This window comes from Pygocentrus nattereri, chromosome 3 (assembly GCF_015220715.1).
Source record: "Pygocentrus nattereri isolate fPygNat1 chromosome 3, fPygNat1.pri, whole genome shotgun sequence".
In the NCBI taxonomy this organism is placed as follows: Eukaryota; Metazoa; Chordata; class Actinopteri; order Characiformes; family Serrasalmidae; genus Pygocentrus; species Pygocentrus nattereri.
Genome location: NC_051213.1, coordinates 50,024,669 through 50,042,399, shown reverse-complemented (window position 1 = coordinate 50,042,399; position 17,731 = coordinate 50,024,669). Strand labels below are relative to the sequence as shown.

At 44.0% G+C, this 17,731-nt stretch overlaps 1 protein-coding gene across 2 annotated transcripts in view; it reads left to right on the top strand.

Annotated features, from left to right (window-relative positions):
• The window catches only part of sntb1 (syntrophin, basic 1), a 50,006-nt gene that overhangs the window by 24,203 nt on the left and 8,072 nt on the right, over window positions 1–17,731 (top strand). For both annotated transcript variants that reach the window (XM_017686714.2, XM_017686713.2), the window contains exons 4-6: window positions 9,612–9,819; window positions 14,471–14,607; window positions 15,433–15,629. In XM_017686714.2, the coding sequence (XP_017542203.1) occupies window positions 9,612–9,819; window positions 14,471–14,607; window positions 15,433–15,629 (542 nt within the window). The remainder of the gene's footprint in view (window positions 1–9,611; window positions 9,820–14,470; window positions 14,608–15,432; window positions 15,630–17,731) is intronic.

Below are 17,731 nucleotides of genomic sequence, written 5' to 3'. Positions count from 1 at the left end.
AATACACTACAGGAAGCGTAGGGGGCGATACGGCTTCTACTGCTTCATTTAAAAAGCTCTATAATGTTCATATGATCCACACAGTCGCTCTGACAGACTGTAATACACTACAGGAAGCGTAGGGGGCGATACGGCTTCTACTGCTTCATTTAAAAAGCTCTATAATGTTCTTATGATCCACACAGTCGCTCTGACAGACTGTAATACACTACAGGAAGCGTAGGGGGCGACACGGCTTCTACTGTTTCATTTCAAAAGCTCTATAATGTTCATATGATGCACACAGTCGCTCTGACAGACTGTAATACACTACAGGAAGCGTAGGGGGCGATACGGCTTCTACTGTTTCATTTAAACAGCTCTATAATGTTCATATGATCCACACAGTCGCTCTGACAGACTGTAATACACTACAGGAAGCGTAGGGGGCGATACGGCTTCTACTGTTTCATTTAAAAAGCTCTATAATGTTCATATGATCCACACAGTCACTCTGACAGACTGTAATACACTACAGGAAGCGTAGGGGGCGATACGGCTTCTACTGTTTCATTTAAAAAGCTCTATAATGTTCATATGATCCACACAGTCGCTCTGACAGACTGTAATACACTACAGGAAGCGTAGGGGGCGATACGGCTTCTACTGTTTCATTTAAAAAGCTCTATAACGTTCATATGATCCACACAGTCGCTCTGACAGACTGTAATACACTACAGGAAGCGTAGGGGGCGATACGGCTTCTACTGTTTCATTTAAAAAGCTCTATAATCTTCATATGATCCACACAGTCGCTCTGACAGACTGTAATACACTACAGGAAGCGTAGGGGGCGATACGGCTTCTACTGCTTCATTTAAAAAGGTCTATAATGTTCATATGATCCACACAGTCGCTCTGACAGACTGTAATACACTACAGGAAGCGTAGGGGGCGACACGGCTTCTACTGTTTCATTTAAAAAGCTCTATAATGTTCATATGATCCACACAGTCGCTCTGACAGACTGTAATACACTACAGGAAGCGTAGGGGGCGATACGGCTTCTACTGTTTCATTTAAAAAGCTCTATAATGTTCATATGATGCACACAGTACTTCTATATGTGCTCCTAGATCAGCTGATTATTTGATTGTGTGTCACTGTGCAGACTCCTATCACTGTGGTCATGATGTAGTGTGGGTTGTGGGTCAATAGTGGCTTCAAGTTGATAAAACATGTGCATGCAGGTTATTTCAGGGCAGAGATATACAGCACTGTGTAAAAGTCTCAGACCCCTTACTGAATGGCCATTAAGCGCAACTTATTAAAAGCCTAAAGTATATATTTAACAGAAAATTGCACAGCAGCCTTACTAAGTGTAATATCACAGTATTGAATTTGTCTTCTCTTTCCTTTTGTGAATCTGCTGTCATCTTAACTCTTCCATTCCTCCAGTTTAAACATTTCTGAGCACATTAGATGCAACATATTTCACTTGCATAGAGAAGGAGAAAACTGATTAAAAGCTCCAGAGATACTGTGGCTCCTAACAACCACCTGGAAGAGCTGTTTGACCCCAAAACTGCCCCCATCAGATAAACAGCACTGAAAGCTTTGATCTCTGAGAGAGAGGAGAAGATCAAGCTGCTTCAGATCTGAAAACATCCACAGGTGCTTCTGTCCATCCTTCCACTGTGAGAAGACCCCTCAGTGCCGTGGGTCTGAAAGGACGTGTAGCTGATCAAGAAGAACCTCACTGAGAAAAGGAGACGGACAAATCAAACAAAGAAGCTGGACGATGGACTGACCGCCCCAGAGTCCAGACCTCAGCACCACCGAATGGGTTTGATCATCAACCAGCTTCTAAGACTGAGCTTTGGAGGCGTGTCTGCAGGTTCTTTGAGGAGCTGAAAGTGAGGCTCCTGAGAAGAACGGAAGCTGGAATGAAGGAAAAAGCGTCCACATTAATGATGGATGTGGTCACTCATACAAATGTGAATGGCAGAAAGATCTCAAATGGCCACGGAGGCTCGTAATGTGCACTTCAGTGATGGTCAGTCAGCGCAGCAGCTTTTAGAGTGACATGAATGGAAAGTCCAGTTGATGATATAATTAGCTCTTTTATTTTAGAAGCTGTGGAAAGAAACACTTCCTCCTTTCCAGGCCTGCTCACTGGGAGTGTTAGGCTACGTTCCCAGTACAGGCCTCGTTGACCTCTCTGACTCAACGGTTCAGACTCGTTTAGGTCAGAGACTCAAATCCATCATTAATTTGATGAACTGGCCTGAACTGACCCTCATGAGCTCCTCCTACTCAGTGACGTCACGTGACTGAATCGCCGCATCATCAGCACAAACTAACGAGCAGAACGAGCTTCGCTGAGAAGATCATTAACTCTGATCAGCTCTCAGCTTCATTATTAGAGCCAGACGGAGGAGAAAAAGGTGAGATGAGCTGCTTTTCCACCGTTTACAGGCTTTAACGTCTGTGCGGCGCTGCTGCCAGAGTAACTCTGAAGGATGGAAAAAAGAGCATGAATTCCGATCTGAGCGTCACATTAAGGTCAAACGGCCACGAATCGGATACGCATCCCATCTAGGACCACATATGAAAGCGGCTCAGGTCGGATTTGAAAAGATCAGATTTGCGTCCACACAGCGCTGAAAACACCAGATCTGATTCAGATTAGAGCAGAAAATCTGATTTGAGCCACTTCAGCCTGGAAATGTGAACGCAGCCTAATTGGTGGTTAGAATAATAATAATAATAATAATAATAATAATAATCTTTATTAATAAAGCAGTGGCAGCTCACCTGCTGTACAAACAGGTGATGAAGTTTGACAGTGATAGAAGAAACCGTGGCTATTGATTGACTATATATATATGAAAGACGGCGATCTTATTAAATTAGATCAGATTAAGAAGCGCCAAATTTTAATTAAACCCTAAGTTAAAGAGGCGGTGTGTTGAAGTTGTTGAGGTGGTGGATCAGGGCTGATTAGGTTAGGTTTCCCCCTCAGAGGGTGGAAGGTTCATATATGGCTCCTGGCTTCAGATCCCGTCCAGACAGAGCTCTGCACACTCGCTCTTATCTTCTGTCCACCGCTGAACGTGATCAAGTGGGTCAGCCTCCACATCAAAGCCGGCCAGGACATCAAAGTCCACGTTAACGACGTCTTTGGAGTTCAGGTCCTGGAGATGTGAAAGCAGCTGGTTAAAAATGAAAAACTCTTAAAATCTTAAATGTATGAGGAGTTAAGATGATCCTTTATTGGTCCCACCGCCAAACGGTGCTGCAGCAGCAAAGGGACCGCGAGGCACTAAAGAAAGGAAGTAACAAGGTAATTAACTTTTAGTTGCTTAGCAAGGTTACAGTCCACGTATCACTGTATAGGCAATATATCAATCAATATACGATCTATATACCGTATAGACACAACCTCGTATCTCAAGAATGGTCACTTTACAGGAGAAGGAAAAAATTCCTTTACTTTTAATGTAAGTCAATGGAACCAGAAGGTTTTCCGAGTCATTTGGAGTCGTTTCTTTTAGTCTCTTCGTCCTGAAATTGACACACAACGTAAAGAGAGACCGGTGTTTTCAAACTGTCTCAAAAACTGAAAAACGTAGAAAATAAATGGAGACGCGAGATTTAGTTCCGACTGCAGCGATAACGCTGAAGATAAAAACTATGATATGCGCTAGAAAACAAACTCTATTCACAAAGAATTAACAATAGAAATATTTAAATTAGAAAAAGCCAAAAAACCTTTACACCCTTGATGCGTTTTACACCGACTCACATTAATCGAGACCGCACTTAAAACTGCATGTGACCACGTATCACTGAGGATGACCCTCTACCGAGCGCTAGAACAGAGAACATGGAATAAAAGGACAGAACAGGGGAACAAATCAAATCAGTAAAAAAAGACCAAATAAAATGCGGGTAAAAGTGATTTAAAGTTAAAATAGATCAAATAAAAATATTTCGCAAGAAAATAGTCAAAATAACAGTTAAAACATATTGGAAAAAGGTTTGTTGTTTAAATAAATATTTAGAAATAAAAGCAAAAATGAAAGATGCTAAGTGTTTTTGTGTCATTGGCTCGATCGTTTGAGAAACTCTAAAATAGCCCCGCCCACCAACCCAGCCTTCATACGTTCACCACTGAAGTTGGCGTTTTACACACAGACGTCATTGAACAGTGTAAACGGTGCTAAACGAAGTGCTGTGGCCACATTGGGTTTGTACACGACATGGCCAGAAGTATGTGGACACATCTAATTGTTTAATTATTTAGCCACACTCGTTCCTAACAGGCGGATAAAATCAATCCTTGCAGTCTCAATAAACACTGAAGAGCTGACTGACTTTAATAATGGCACCGTCACAGGATGCCACCTCTGCCATTTGTGAAATTTCTGCCCTGCTAGAGCTGCCCCAGACAACTGTAAGTGCTATTATTGTGAAGTGGATGCATTAAGAGCTCACTGAACGGGGCCACCGAGTGCTGAAGCTCATAGTGCGTAAAAATCGTCCATCCGCTACGCTCTCAGAAATAAAGGTGCTAGACTGTCACTGGGGCGGAACCCTCAAGGCTCCATCTCAGTGCCTTCAGTCAGGGAACATAACTGAACCATAATCCACTGAGATGATCTGTTCTAAGCTGTACTGACTCCACACACCCCGCCTCGCCTCGCCTCCAGGCTTTTACTCTACTGCTCTGTTTTAAAACATTCGGTTATGAAAAGGAACAAATACCAACTTTTCACCTGGAGGAACTGATTTAAGCTTCACAATCAGACCTTAGAACCGCTGTAGAACCTTTGGGGGAACATTTACACTGTTTGTACCCTGATGAACGAGAAACGTTCCTGAACAGAACCTTCATTTCTAACAGTGAAAGCAGCTACTGTCTAAATGTCAACCATCGTTAGCTTGATGCTAATGTAACAGGCAAAACGCTATTACCAGGCTAAAAAAATTAGCATTGTCTTAACTTGAACAGAAGGTACTTTCAAAGCAAGTTACGCAGGTTCAACATCAAACATTGCTTTCCAGCTTAAACAAACTTTAGGCCCCGTCCCATTTCTTCTTCTTACTCCTCCCCCTTGTTTTCGAGCGCTGCCCCTGGTTCCTGAGCTACAGGGCAGTGGTTGAGATCTTCCTCTGAAATGAGACCCTCAAATAAAGAGCATCACTTCATTATCAGCTACTAGCGCCGCTCTGTAGGCGACCCTGCCCGTCTGCAGGGACAGCAGAGGAGGGGAAAGTTCAGCTCCTCACTGCTGGGCTTTAGTTACATTTAGGGATCAGACGCCTTCAAAGAGGGGGGCAGTTATTTATTATCACCCCCCCTAATTCTTCAGTGATATGAAGCTGAAGTCAGAGATTCTCCAGGTTCTCGTTTGAATTTTCCCGTCCCACCTTAAATGGAGCAGCAGGTACATTCTGGCACTTCAGGCGTCAGAACTGATGGACTATTTAAGGAGGAACGGGAGAGTTAGCTGGCTAGCTAATGAGACGTTAGCATGCTATTAGTGATTTTTATGCTTGTTATGAAGAAAAACGACCAAACTAAGATAAAATGAAGGTTACTGTCGTTTTTAAACGGAGAAGAAACCCACATTTCTGGGTTTTCTCTGGTCTCTTGTTCTCCGTCTCGCCGGTTTCTCTGTTTTTCTCATTTCTCTCAGTTTGGAGTCTCTGAAAAACCTCCGTTTGGAGGATCATGTAGCCCCAACACTTCACCCCACCCCTCTATCTCAGCAAGAATCGGGACCCCCACCCCTAGACGTGAGGGGTAGGGCTGAGTGGCAGGGGCGAGGGGTGAAACGGGACCAGGCCTTAAACCGTCGAACATGTAAAAACGGCAGTAAAAGCGCTGAATTAAGGTGCTTCTCCTTCTATGCTCAACACAGATGTCCTTCAAAGAGCTCAGATTAAATTACAACCGAGTGAACGGCGTCTCCTTTAAAGCCCAGAACATCTGTTCACACGTGACGGTCGACTGATGACGGCGACGGGTTTCCTCTGAACCTGGATGCGGGAGGAGATGACGGGCCCTCTCCTCATTGTGTTTCAGACCGTGCGCTGCCGGTTGGTTTCACTTCTTCATGAGGTTGTTAGAGAAATGAGCCTTGTGGTTAGTGAGATTAACCCGAATGTGCACAGGAAGTCTGGGAGGAAGTTGATGCTCCACAGATGAGCGAGTTAAAAACAGGTTTGATCTGCCTCCCTTAAAACAAAACCCAAATCGCAGCGCTGTAACCAGCGCTGACCGCCCCCGGGGCAGGGGGTTTTGAGTGAGACGGTGGAGAGAGCGTTCGACGGGACGCTCGCTCTGCCGTATTTGACTGAAGGTTCTATTACGTTGCCATAAATTCAGCCTCCAAGTAGTGCCGCTCTGTATCAGAGGGTCTGATTTGGAAATGTTGTGGTCGATGGGGCCAAATTGGTCCGATCTGACCACCTTTACGACTCTGATGAAGACTAAACGAAGGCTGTTTTCACACCAAATGCAGGGATGCTGTTATTCTCACATCAGCCACCATTTCAAGCCAAAATAATGATAAACCTCACTTGATATCTGCTTCTTTATGATTGGTTTGACAGTCTGAATATAACCAATCATAGATTTACATACACCGGTCAGGCAAAACTTTCTGGCCACCTCCTTGTTTCTACACTCATTGACCACTTTATCAGCTCCACTGACCGTATAGTTCCCCTCTGTAGTTCTACAGTTACAGACTGTAGTCCATCTGTTTCTCTGATACTCTGTTACCCTGTTCTTCAGTGGTCAGGACCCCCATGGACCCTCACAGAGCAGGTACTATTTGGGTGGTGGGTCATTCTGAGCACTGCAGTGATGCTGACGTGGTGGTTGTGTGTTAGTGTGTGTTGTGCTGGTGTGAGTGGATCAGACACAGCAGTGCTGCTGGAGTTTTTAAACACTGTGTCCACTCACTGTCCACTCTATTAGACACTCCTACCTTGTCGGTCCACCTTCTAGATGTAAAGTCAGAGACGACAGCTCATCTACTGCTGCACAGTTTGTGTTGGTCATCCTCTAGTCCTTCATCAGTGCCCACAGGACGCTGCCCACAGGACGCTGCCCACAGGACGCTGCCCACAGGACGCTGCCCACAGGACATTGCCCATATTTCATTCATGCACGGAGTGAAACTATGATGCTGAGGTTCCCGCAGAACCCGCCAAAATATCTTGCAGCGAGGGACTAGTTTTCGTGGTGTGCTTAGGGAGCGGGCGGGTAACCGGCACGCTGCAGGCGGGAGCGGGATTAAAGAGAAATCCCACAGTCCCACATGCTAATTGTTTATATGACATTGACTCTGTCATTTGAGAAGCTCCCACTCCAAGAACCGCGGAGCAGTTTAACTTTCTCTAGAGGCTGCCACACTAAAAGTCCTCAGGAGGGGGTGCTGTTCAGCATAATTCTACGATCTTCGGAAAACTTTTGTCACCCTCCCCTGTTTGTTCTCCGGGCCGTGGGACCTGCTGCTGCTGTGACGGGACGCTGCTGGAGAGGCTCTCCTCTGATGGATTTATCGCAGACCTCCGTCGTCCTGCGTGTATCCGTGGCCCTTGTTTGGCTTGGATGCGGCTCATGTTTGGATCCTAACTAAGAATAGCTCTGCCCAGAGCTGCTCCGAGTGATGTTAGAATCTGTAAAGGGAGACTCCCGCAGAACTTCCTCTGACTTCTTCACACGCCGTCTTCCGTCAGGATGCTGATCACACGGCGTTCGCTCAGTCCAGCCGGGAAGATCAAACACCAGCGGCATCTCCGATTCACACTCGACGAGTCGTTCCTCGTATTCTCCAGGGGATGTTTTGGTTTGTCCATCTAAATCTACATGAGCAAATCGTAAGGCAGATTATTCACTAACCGCATGAAATAAATGTCAATTTTTATTTTATTTATTTATTTATTGTAAAAGCCCCTCAAATGATCAGAACGTGTGTTTAATGATCTCCACATTTCACTATATGCTCACAATTCACTGCTAAAGTCCAAAAATCTGCGCCGCTCTTTGTGTTGTTCTCTAAAAGTGATGTTTCCAGAGCAGATCACTGAAGAGACGCCGTCTGTTTATAGTTTAGAGCCCAGATTTGGGGAAAAACGGGTCGACTTTCAGTAGAAAAACAAACTGAGTTCAGCTTCTTTTATTATAAGGGTTTAAAATGACGTCACCGTCTATTAGACTGGAGAGAAGAGCTACAGCCTCACACGACGCCCAGCTTCTGAATGGAGCTTATGGAGTAGGAACGTTATGAAGAACATGACTGAGTGCGGTCTGGGACCACCGGTGGTCTCGAGGAGTTTGAGGTTAAATATTACAACATGTGCTGTTTAACATTAAAACGAACCTCATCGCAATAGTTCTTCAACTTGTGGTTCCCAGTAAATTTAGCAAAGTCTAAATCAGAAAATTATTGGAGGAGCCTGTTAGCCTGTTAGCGCCCTCATGTGTACAACTCAACATCTTCCTCGACTGGAAATGACAAACTATTAATAAAAATAGCTATTTAATATTATTATATAAACATTTTATTGGGAAAAGCTTTAGTTTTATCAGATCTCACAGGTCCAACAGTTGTTTAGTGGCCATTTCATCACGTACTTCCCTAAAAGTAACTGATTCAGCTGCGGATTTGCCAGACTTTCCTCGAGCGGCGTAAATCTGGCCTGGTGAGCGGTCAGGCGTTTGATGGCACTCTCCGTCTCCTACTTCGTGCATGAGGTTTGCACCAGACTGAACTCAAATCTCAGCGTCTGCTGTGACCACAAAAGGCAGCGAGAGATTTTCCTCCGTTTGCTGAACTTTCTAAATCGGGCCCAGGCGTCCCTGACCGCCCTGAAGGTTCCCATGTCGCTGCTGAATGAAGGAGAACTGCTTGGACCTGGTCCAAGAACTTCTCCCTCCCAGACGAGCGCAAACACTCCATTCAGCTCCATCTGGCCTTGTCGCCGCCCCCCCCGAACTCTCCGTCTTAATAAAGTGGGGCTATATTTAGCAGCAGGAGCACCTGGAGATGATTGTTGGACTGCAGGGTTGGGGCTCGACAGGGCGATGATGTATGAGGAATGTATTAATCACTGTAAGCACAGCGGGAGCAGCACGGAGTCGAGGCCCATTCTAAACGCTGCACGGCTGAAACTCCGGCGCTACTTACAGCGCAGCCAGTGCCCTTTAAACATCTCCAGAACTTTATCTCAGCCGCTGCTTCTCCACGCAGTTGTTGCAGGAAACTGAAAGGAACGTTTTTGCTGGTTAGTGGAATCGCTGAGTGGAGCTGTGTGTGATGTGGAGCCTGACGATTCAGCAGAGATCACGACACCTGAAGACTTTTCATCCACATCCACGGCGACCGTTAACTTGAGACGGTGTTTATATTGACGAAGCATTTTGGAAAAAAAATCACAAATTTATCATAAATATCATATTGCTCTTCATATTTTAATAACATGGTCTCCTTCTAAAAATGAGGTTCTAATAAAATTAACGTCCAGAACGAGGTTCTAAAATGGAGCTGTGGTCCAGAGCAGACGCAGGTTAAAGGTGTCCGGTGTGTTTGTGTGTCGGTGTGTCCTTGCAGGCAGGTAGAGCTACACTCTCCGGACGTGAAGCACACGGTGGTGCTGCGCTGCTCGGACTCGGCCTCGGCGCAGACCTGGTTCGGCTCCATGCAGTCCGTCACCTCCGGCCTCCTGGAGAAAGTCGTCTCCGAGCTCCGGGAACACGCGGCCCGGAACGGCATCGGTGGGAATCGAGAGATACGCCACCTCGGCTGGCTGGCGGAGAAGGTCAGAACCTGCAAACACTGATCACGTACTGATAAATGTATTATTAATCGCTTATAATAATCAATAAATAACGACAGTGTGTCATGCAACTCGCAGGCTGAAGGCTGAATGGGTGGAGCTAAACTGCTGTAGCTGAATGGGTGGGGCTAAACCAGCGTGGCTGACTGGTCGTTGGCGTTTAGTCAGTGTAGTGGACCGTGTGGACTGGAGGTCGTCCTCCTCGCACCGTTTCCCTGGATCTGCAGTGCTAGTGGTGTCTAGCTCTCATCAGCCGCGGCCTGGCAGAGGCGGTAATAGAGAGCTGGGCCGTCACAGGGCTGTGGGCAGACTGACTAACGGCCTCTTCTCTTTCTCTCTGTTCTTTAATGAGCGCTCCTCTCTCTCTCTCCCTCCCTCCCTCCCTCTCTCTCTCTCCCTCACTCCCTCTCCCTCCCTCTCCCTCCCTCCCTCTCTCTCGCTGTGTCTCCTGTTACCGACCTGCCGGCCCCTTTATGAATAATTATAAAAGAAAGGGAACCTCCAGTGAGTGGAAGGCCGGGAGGCCGAGTCCAAGTTCCCTTACGCAACCGTCACGGCTCGCTACCAGGAGCCCTTCAGTACAGTTCAGAACAAAAACGTCCTGATTTTGTAGTAAAAGTAGAGAGAAACAGGATTACAATACAACAACAACAACAACAACAACAACACGCTCCTCACTTTATAAAAGCTCTGTCTTACTTACGGTCAGATTTCACCAACATTTACTGAACATCGGATCAAATAAAGTCCAGTTCGGTCAGATTTCAACAACATTTACTGAACATCAGATCAAATAAAGTCCAGTTCGGTCAGATTTCACCACCATTTACTGAACATCAGATCAAATAAAGTCCAGTTCGGTCAGATTTCAACAACATTTACTGAACATCAGATCAAATAAAGTCCAGTTCGGTCAGATTTCAACAACATTTACTGAACATCAGATCAAATAAAGTCCAGTTCGGTCAGATTTCAACAACATTTACTGAACATCAGATCAAATAAAGTCCAGTTCGGTCAGATTTCAACAACATTTACTGAACATCAGATCAAATAAAGTCCAGTTCGGTCAGATTTCAACAACATTTACTGAACATCAGATCAAATAAAGTCCAGTTCGGTCAGATTTCAACAACATTTACTGAACATCAGATCAAATAAAGTCCAGTTCGGTCAGATTTCAACAACATTTACTGAACATCAGATCAAATGAAGTCCAGTTCGGTCAGATTTCAACAACATTTACTGAACATCAGATCAAATGAAGTCCAGTTCGGTCAGATTTCAACAACATTTACTGAACATCAGATCAAATGAAGTCCAGTTCGGTCAGATTTCAACAACATTTACTGAACATCAGATCAAATAAAGTCCAGTTCGGTCAGATTTCACCAACATTTACTGAACATCAGATCAAATAAAGTCCAGTTCGGTCAGATTTCAACAACATTTACTGAACATCAGATCAAATAAAGTCCAGTTCGGTCAGATTTCAACAACATTTACTGAACATCAGATCAAATAAAGTCCAGTTCGGTCAGATTTCAACAACATTTACTGAACATCGGATCAAATAAAGTCCAGTTCGGTCAGATTTCAACAACATTTACTGAACATCGGATCAAATAAAGTCCAGTTCGGTCAGATTTCAACAACATTTACTGAACATCGGATCAAATAAAGTCCAGTTCGGTCAGATTTCAACAACATTTACTGAACATCGGATCAAATAAAGTACAGTTCGGTCAGATTTCAACAACATTTACTGAACATCGGATCAAATAAAGTCCAGTTCGGTCAGATTTCAACAACATTTACTGAACATCGGATCAAATAAAGTCCAGTTCGGTCAGATTTCAACAACATTTACTGAACATCGGATCAAATAAAGTCCAGTTCGGTCAGATTTCACCAACATTTACTGAACATCAGATCAAATAAAGTCCAGTTCGGTCAGTTTTCTCTTTTTAGATCACGTCGTGTGGAATAACTTCCCTCTGACTCACTTTCTTCTCTGACTGCTGTTTCTCTCCTCGTCTCTCTGCTGTGTGATTTCACTCACTCGAGTCTCAGAGCTCATCGTAATGCACAGATCTGATTGGCTGAGCAGCATCACGTGATATCTACAGCGCATGTGATTGGTCTGTGAGTCTCCAGCCACTAAAGCTACCGTGAAGGTTAGAAAAGTTACACTGATTAAAACAGGACCTCCCCATTGAAATGAAATAGCTCTCCGTAGTTGGTCGGTCCAGGTCCACATAACCCGGCGTCTAGGTCCGGCCTCGGACTGCGGTCCGTCTATTAGTGACCTCTGCTTTAGGCGATCGGTGGGCTTGACTGATATACCATAAGGCTGATGCAGTCAGCTGATATTAAGATTCCATGGAATTCCCACTGATAATCACTGCTAATGTCACTAAGGTGTTATTATAAGAAAATCTAATTCCGGACGTGATGCCGTTTCGTACAAACAAACTGTTGAGCATATAAAGACTCTGTCACTGACCTGCTTAAAGGGTCCGTTTTAGACGTACATGCTTTATGACAGTAAGTTAGCGAAGCATCGTTTAATTGACGTTATTATATTGTTTAATATTGACAATATTAGACGGTATCCGGAGATTATGGCTTAATATTCTTACTAAACGTCTTGCATGAAGCTCTGTATGTCCATTGTGTGGTATTATTATGATTATTATCTGTTTTATTAGAAGAGCACTTGAGGGACGACTGAGTCTCTTAATGAGAATCTGTGGATTGCTTGCCGTGAACGAGACTCCGGGGTCGTGACCGCAGTAGCATCACTGCTTAATTAGCGTCATCACTGAATCTCTCAGATGAATGAATTAACCACAGCTTCGTAATTCACACTGGATTAAAAACGCTCCAAGCGCAGAGACCCGAGCTGCGTTTAACGGCTGCCTTTGCCGCCGTTATAGTTTTACACGGAATCTGATTGGCTGATTGACATTTCAAGCTGTTATAAAATATCTGTCGTGACTTTCGATCGTTTTCCTTTGCTTAGTGACCGGTCTGTAAGGCCGGCTTGGATACGTTCATGTAACTAGTTGCATGCTTTGAGTTGCATGCAACACAATTTCAGTGCAACTTGACAGTAACTTAAAAAACAACGTTGCACGCAACACTGTTAATGCACCAGCTGGCTAAATGAGCAGCTCGTACTTCTGAGTCATATCACTGTTGCTATGTAAAGTCATCTGTTATGTGTTGTTTATATTTGCATATTTGTAGCGTTTTTATTGTATTTGTACATTTTTTCTAGCTCTTTATTGCTGCTGTTTTCGATATATCCTGTATATTATTTTATGTACGTATCCTTCTAAGGTTCTTTTATATTTTCGTGTTTTAGTCTCTTCTGTTAAGCCTTGGAAAATGAATGAGAACCATAATAACGATATAAACGTTCTGTTCTAATACATGAATCATGAGCAATAGAGGAATAAAGCAGCTGTTGAAGCAGCTGTTGAAGCAGCTGTTGGCATTAGCTGGGTAAATAATCCAGCTGGTCACAGAAACTCACTTCTAGAAACTCCTGTTTGGTCATCGTGACCGAAAACTGGAAAACTACAAAAGGTTAATAAGAGGATCTCTTGCTCAACCATCCAGTTGTTTGACGAGATCACGTGATGTGTTAGTGGAATTTTGATTGGCTGTTTCACGGAACTTGTTTTGCAAAGTTGAGACGTTTGCAGCCACTGTGGCTGAGTTAGCACAAACATAGTTTCGTAGTTTCCTTTAAGTTTCAAGCAACCAAAGTTGCATGTATGTTTCACTGGCTGTGTTTACATGCAAAGATTTTTGCCAATCTGGTTGAACACATTCCGATTACAGATTCAGACTGAGGTGTTTAATCTTTGTTTACATGCTCGCTACAAATAATCCGATCCAAAATGGTGTGAATGCGTGGATTAAAAGGTAGTGCAGACGTTACCATGACAACTAGCATCATGTGAGGTCCAGTCAGAGTGAGATGAGCAGCAGTGAGCAGTGATTGTGTTTTTAACTGCTTGAAAATGACGTCAGACTCAGGAAAACGTCCCTCACACGTCCTTATTAAAGAAGGCCGAGAGGAAGACGTCGTGCTCTGAGACGCATAAGCTGGACGTCCGTCCCACCGCCGTCTTTTAAAGATCAGAGCATGAACTTCGTCTCCTCTGCAGACCAGTTTCTGCTCCGCCGTGTTGAACGGTATAAACTCTCACTGTGACGCGACGCTCATGCAGAACGGACTGAAACTTTGATAGGGAATGTAATCGGATACAGACGTTTACACGGATATTATTCTTCTATTTAACTGATTATTTGCAGGATTACCCACCTCGATCAGTCGGATAGAAACTGTATTATGAATGGCCTCAATCTGACTAGACCATTCCGACTGAGGTGTTTACATGGACGTATTCTATTCTGATTGAGCTATTAGTCGGATTATTAACGGATTATTAGGCTGCATGTATATGTGGCTTTTTAAAATAAAGGGTAGCACTTTTAAACAGTGGTAAACACACATGCATGACCATGTGGTGGTATTTTGATTGGCTTCAAGCAACTGAAGTTGCATGTCTGTTTCACATCACATATAAATAAGGAACGTTTTGTGGTTGTGTTTCAGACGGAGAATGAGCATCAGCGCTGGAAGCCGGTGGTGTTGGTGGTGACGGAGAAGGACCTCCTGCTGTACGACAGCATGGCACGCATGAAGGAAAACTGGCTCAACCCCACCTACACTTACCCTCTGCTCTCTACACGGTACACTGCCTTTCCGTTTAGCTGCTGAATCCGTGTAAAAGCCTCTGAAAAGCTTTGTGGTTTGGTTAGTTCACTTATTTTAAACGACTGTGGTGCTTCACCGTTAACAGGGGGCTGAAAATTCCATGATCACGGAAAGTTTGATCAAAAATCTCACACAGACCGGCTTAAACTTTAGACTATCCCTGAATCTCCGTGTTTAGAGAGATCAGCCATAAATGGAAATGTCTTATTACGTCTGGCTAACTCCCAGACGTCAGAGCGCTTCACAAATTCCCACTTTCTGGGCAGGAATTACGAATTGGAGAAGCTGTTTGAATGGATTTATAATCACTTGGAAGCACCTTCCCAGTTCTGACGCGGCCATGAACTCAGCACTAATAAGGGTCACTTAATCTTAACCTTACATACTCAAACACCAGTTATTATTAGTATTGGGACGCAGCGTAAGTCCTCAGACGTTAGCTGAAAATGAGCATGCTACTCGTAGCAAGCTAAATGCTACTAGTCACTGGAAGCAAACTAATTTCTAGCCAGGCGACAGTGACGAGCAGGATCTCCGAACACCGTGACGGTGACGAGCCTTTCACAGCGACATGCAGTTGCATCATGTCCTCTGACTTTGTTTTCATTTGGTTCAAGTAAACGAGTTTCCAGACATATTTTCTGAGGGGTGTGCCACTTTGTTTCTGGTGGCTGAGTTTTTGTTGTAGCACCATTTTGACACCCTACCCCACACATCGTTCGGGTTCTATGTCAGTCAAACAGCCGTGTTGATTTAGCTCTGGGACTAAACCTGTTCCTCTGCCTTGTCTGCATCTTTAGGCTGGTCCACTCTGGTCCAGATAGAGGATCTCCCCAGCCGGGCGGCGAGCTGTCCTTTGCCACGCGGACGGGGACGCGGCTGGGCATCGAAACGCACGTGTTCAGGGCCGAAACCTGCAAGGACCTGTCTCTGTGGACCAGACACATAGTGACCGGCTGCCACGCGTCTGCCGAAATGATCAAAGAAGTGATGACCAGTGAGTACGACAACAATCAGATGAGTCTTTCAGTGCAACAGTCGTTTATCAAGGCTCCGCCCGCAAAGCTACCGCGGAGAATGATTCATTCAGTTCAACTCTGTTCTACAGCCTCAGTAGGTTAAATGAATAACACCCTGTAAAATATCTGGGGAAGAAAAAGACCCCCGGCGCCAGGGAATCCCCCGAGAGGAAGTGGAGAGGGCACGTGGAGAACAGCACTGGAATGCTGGGCAATTCTCATCAGCGTGTCTGTTGATCCTGAGATGTGCTGTTAGTCTGGATTTGTCTCTGCAGGTCAAACATCCCATCGGATAACACGGAATGTTCTGCACGTCTTCACTGTGTTAGTCTGAGACACATTCCTAGCCATTCCCATCGGTTTTAAGACTGGATTTAGTTGTATGTTGAGTTTAGGCTCCGCCTACGTGGACACTAAATGTAGGTATTGTGATGTAAACCGAGTCCGTTCTACAGTTTCTCATTAGACTGAATGAATAACCGACTCTAAATGTAGGTATTGTGATATAAACCGAGTCTGTTCTACAGTTTCTCATTAGGCTGAATGAATAACCGACTCTAAATGTAGGTATTGTGATATAAACCGAGTCCGTTCTACAGTTTCTCATTAGGCTGAATGAATAACCGACTCTAAATGTAGGTATTGTGATATAAACCGAGTCCGTTCTACAGTTTCTCATTAGACTGAATGAATAACCGGCTCTAAATGTAGGTATTGTGATATAAACCGAGTCCGTTCTACAGTTTCTCATTAGGCTGAATGAATAACCGACTCTAAATGTAGGTATTGTGATATAAACCGAGTCCGTTCTACAGTTTCTCATTAGACTGAATGAATAACCAACTCTAAATGTAGGTATTGTGATATAAACCGAGTCCGTTCTACAGTTTCTCGTTAGACTGAATGAATAACCGACTCTAAATGTAGGTATTGTGATATAAACCGAGTCCGTTCTACAGTTTCTCATTAGACTGAATGAATAACCGGCTCTAAATGTTGGTATTGTGATATAAACCGAGTCCGTTCTACAGTTTCTCATTAGGCTGAATGAATAACCGGCTCTAAATGTAGGTATTGTGATATAAACCGAGTCCGTTCTACAGTTTCTCATTAGACTGAATGAATAACCGACTCTAAATGTAGGTATTGTGATATAAACCGAGTCCGTTCTACAGTTTCTCATTAGGCTGAATGAATAACCGACTCTAAATGTAGGTATTGTGATATAAACCGAGTCCGTTCTACAGTTTCTCATTAGGCTGAATGAATAACCGGCTCTAAATGTAGGTATTGTGATATAAACCGAGTCCGTTCTACAGTTTCTCATTAGACTGAATGAATAACCGACTCTAAATGTAGGTATTGTGATATAAACCGAGTCCGTTCTACAGTTTCTCATTAGGCTGAATGAATAACCGGCTCTAAATGTAGGTATTGTGATATAAACCGAGTCCGTTCTACAGTTTCTCATTAGACTGAATGAATAACCGGCTCTAAATGTAGGTATTGTGATATAAACCGAGTCCGTTCTACAGTTTCTCATTAGACTGAATGAATAACCGACTCTAAATGTAGGTATTGTGATATAAACCGAGTCCGTTCTACAGTTTCTCATTAGACTGAATGAATAACCGACTCTAAATGTAGGTATTGTGATATAAACCGAGTCCGTTCTACAGTTTCTCATTAGACTGAATGAATAACCGACTCTAAATGTTGGTATTGTGATATAAACCGAGTCCGTTCTACAGTTTCTCATTAGACTGAATGAATAACCGACTCTAAATGTTGGTATTGTGATATAAACAGAGTCCGTTCTACAGTTTCTCATTAGGCTGAATGAATAACCGACTCTAAATGTAGGTATTGTGATATAAACCGAGTCCGTTCTACAGTTTCTCATTAGACTGAATGAATAACCGACTCTAAATGTAGGTATTGTGATATAAACCGAGTCCGTTCTACAGTTTCTCATTAGACTGAATGAATAACCGACTCTAAATGTAGGTATTGTGATATAAACCGAGTCTGTTCTACAGTTTCTCATTAGACTGAATGAATAACCGGCTCTAAATGTAGG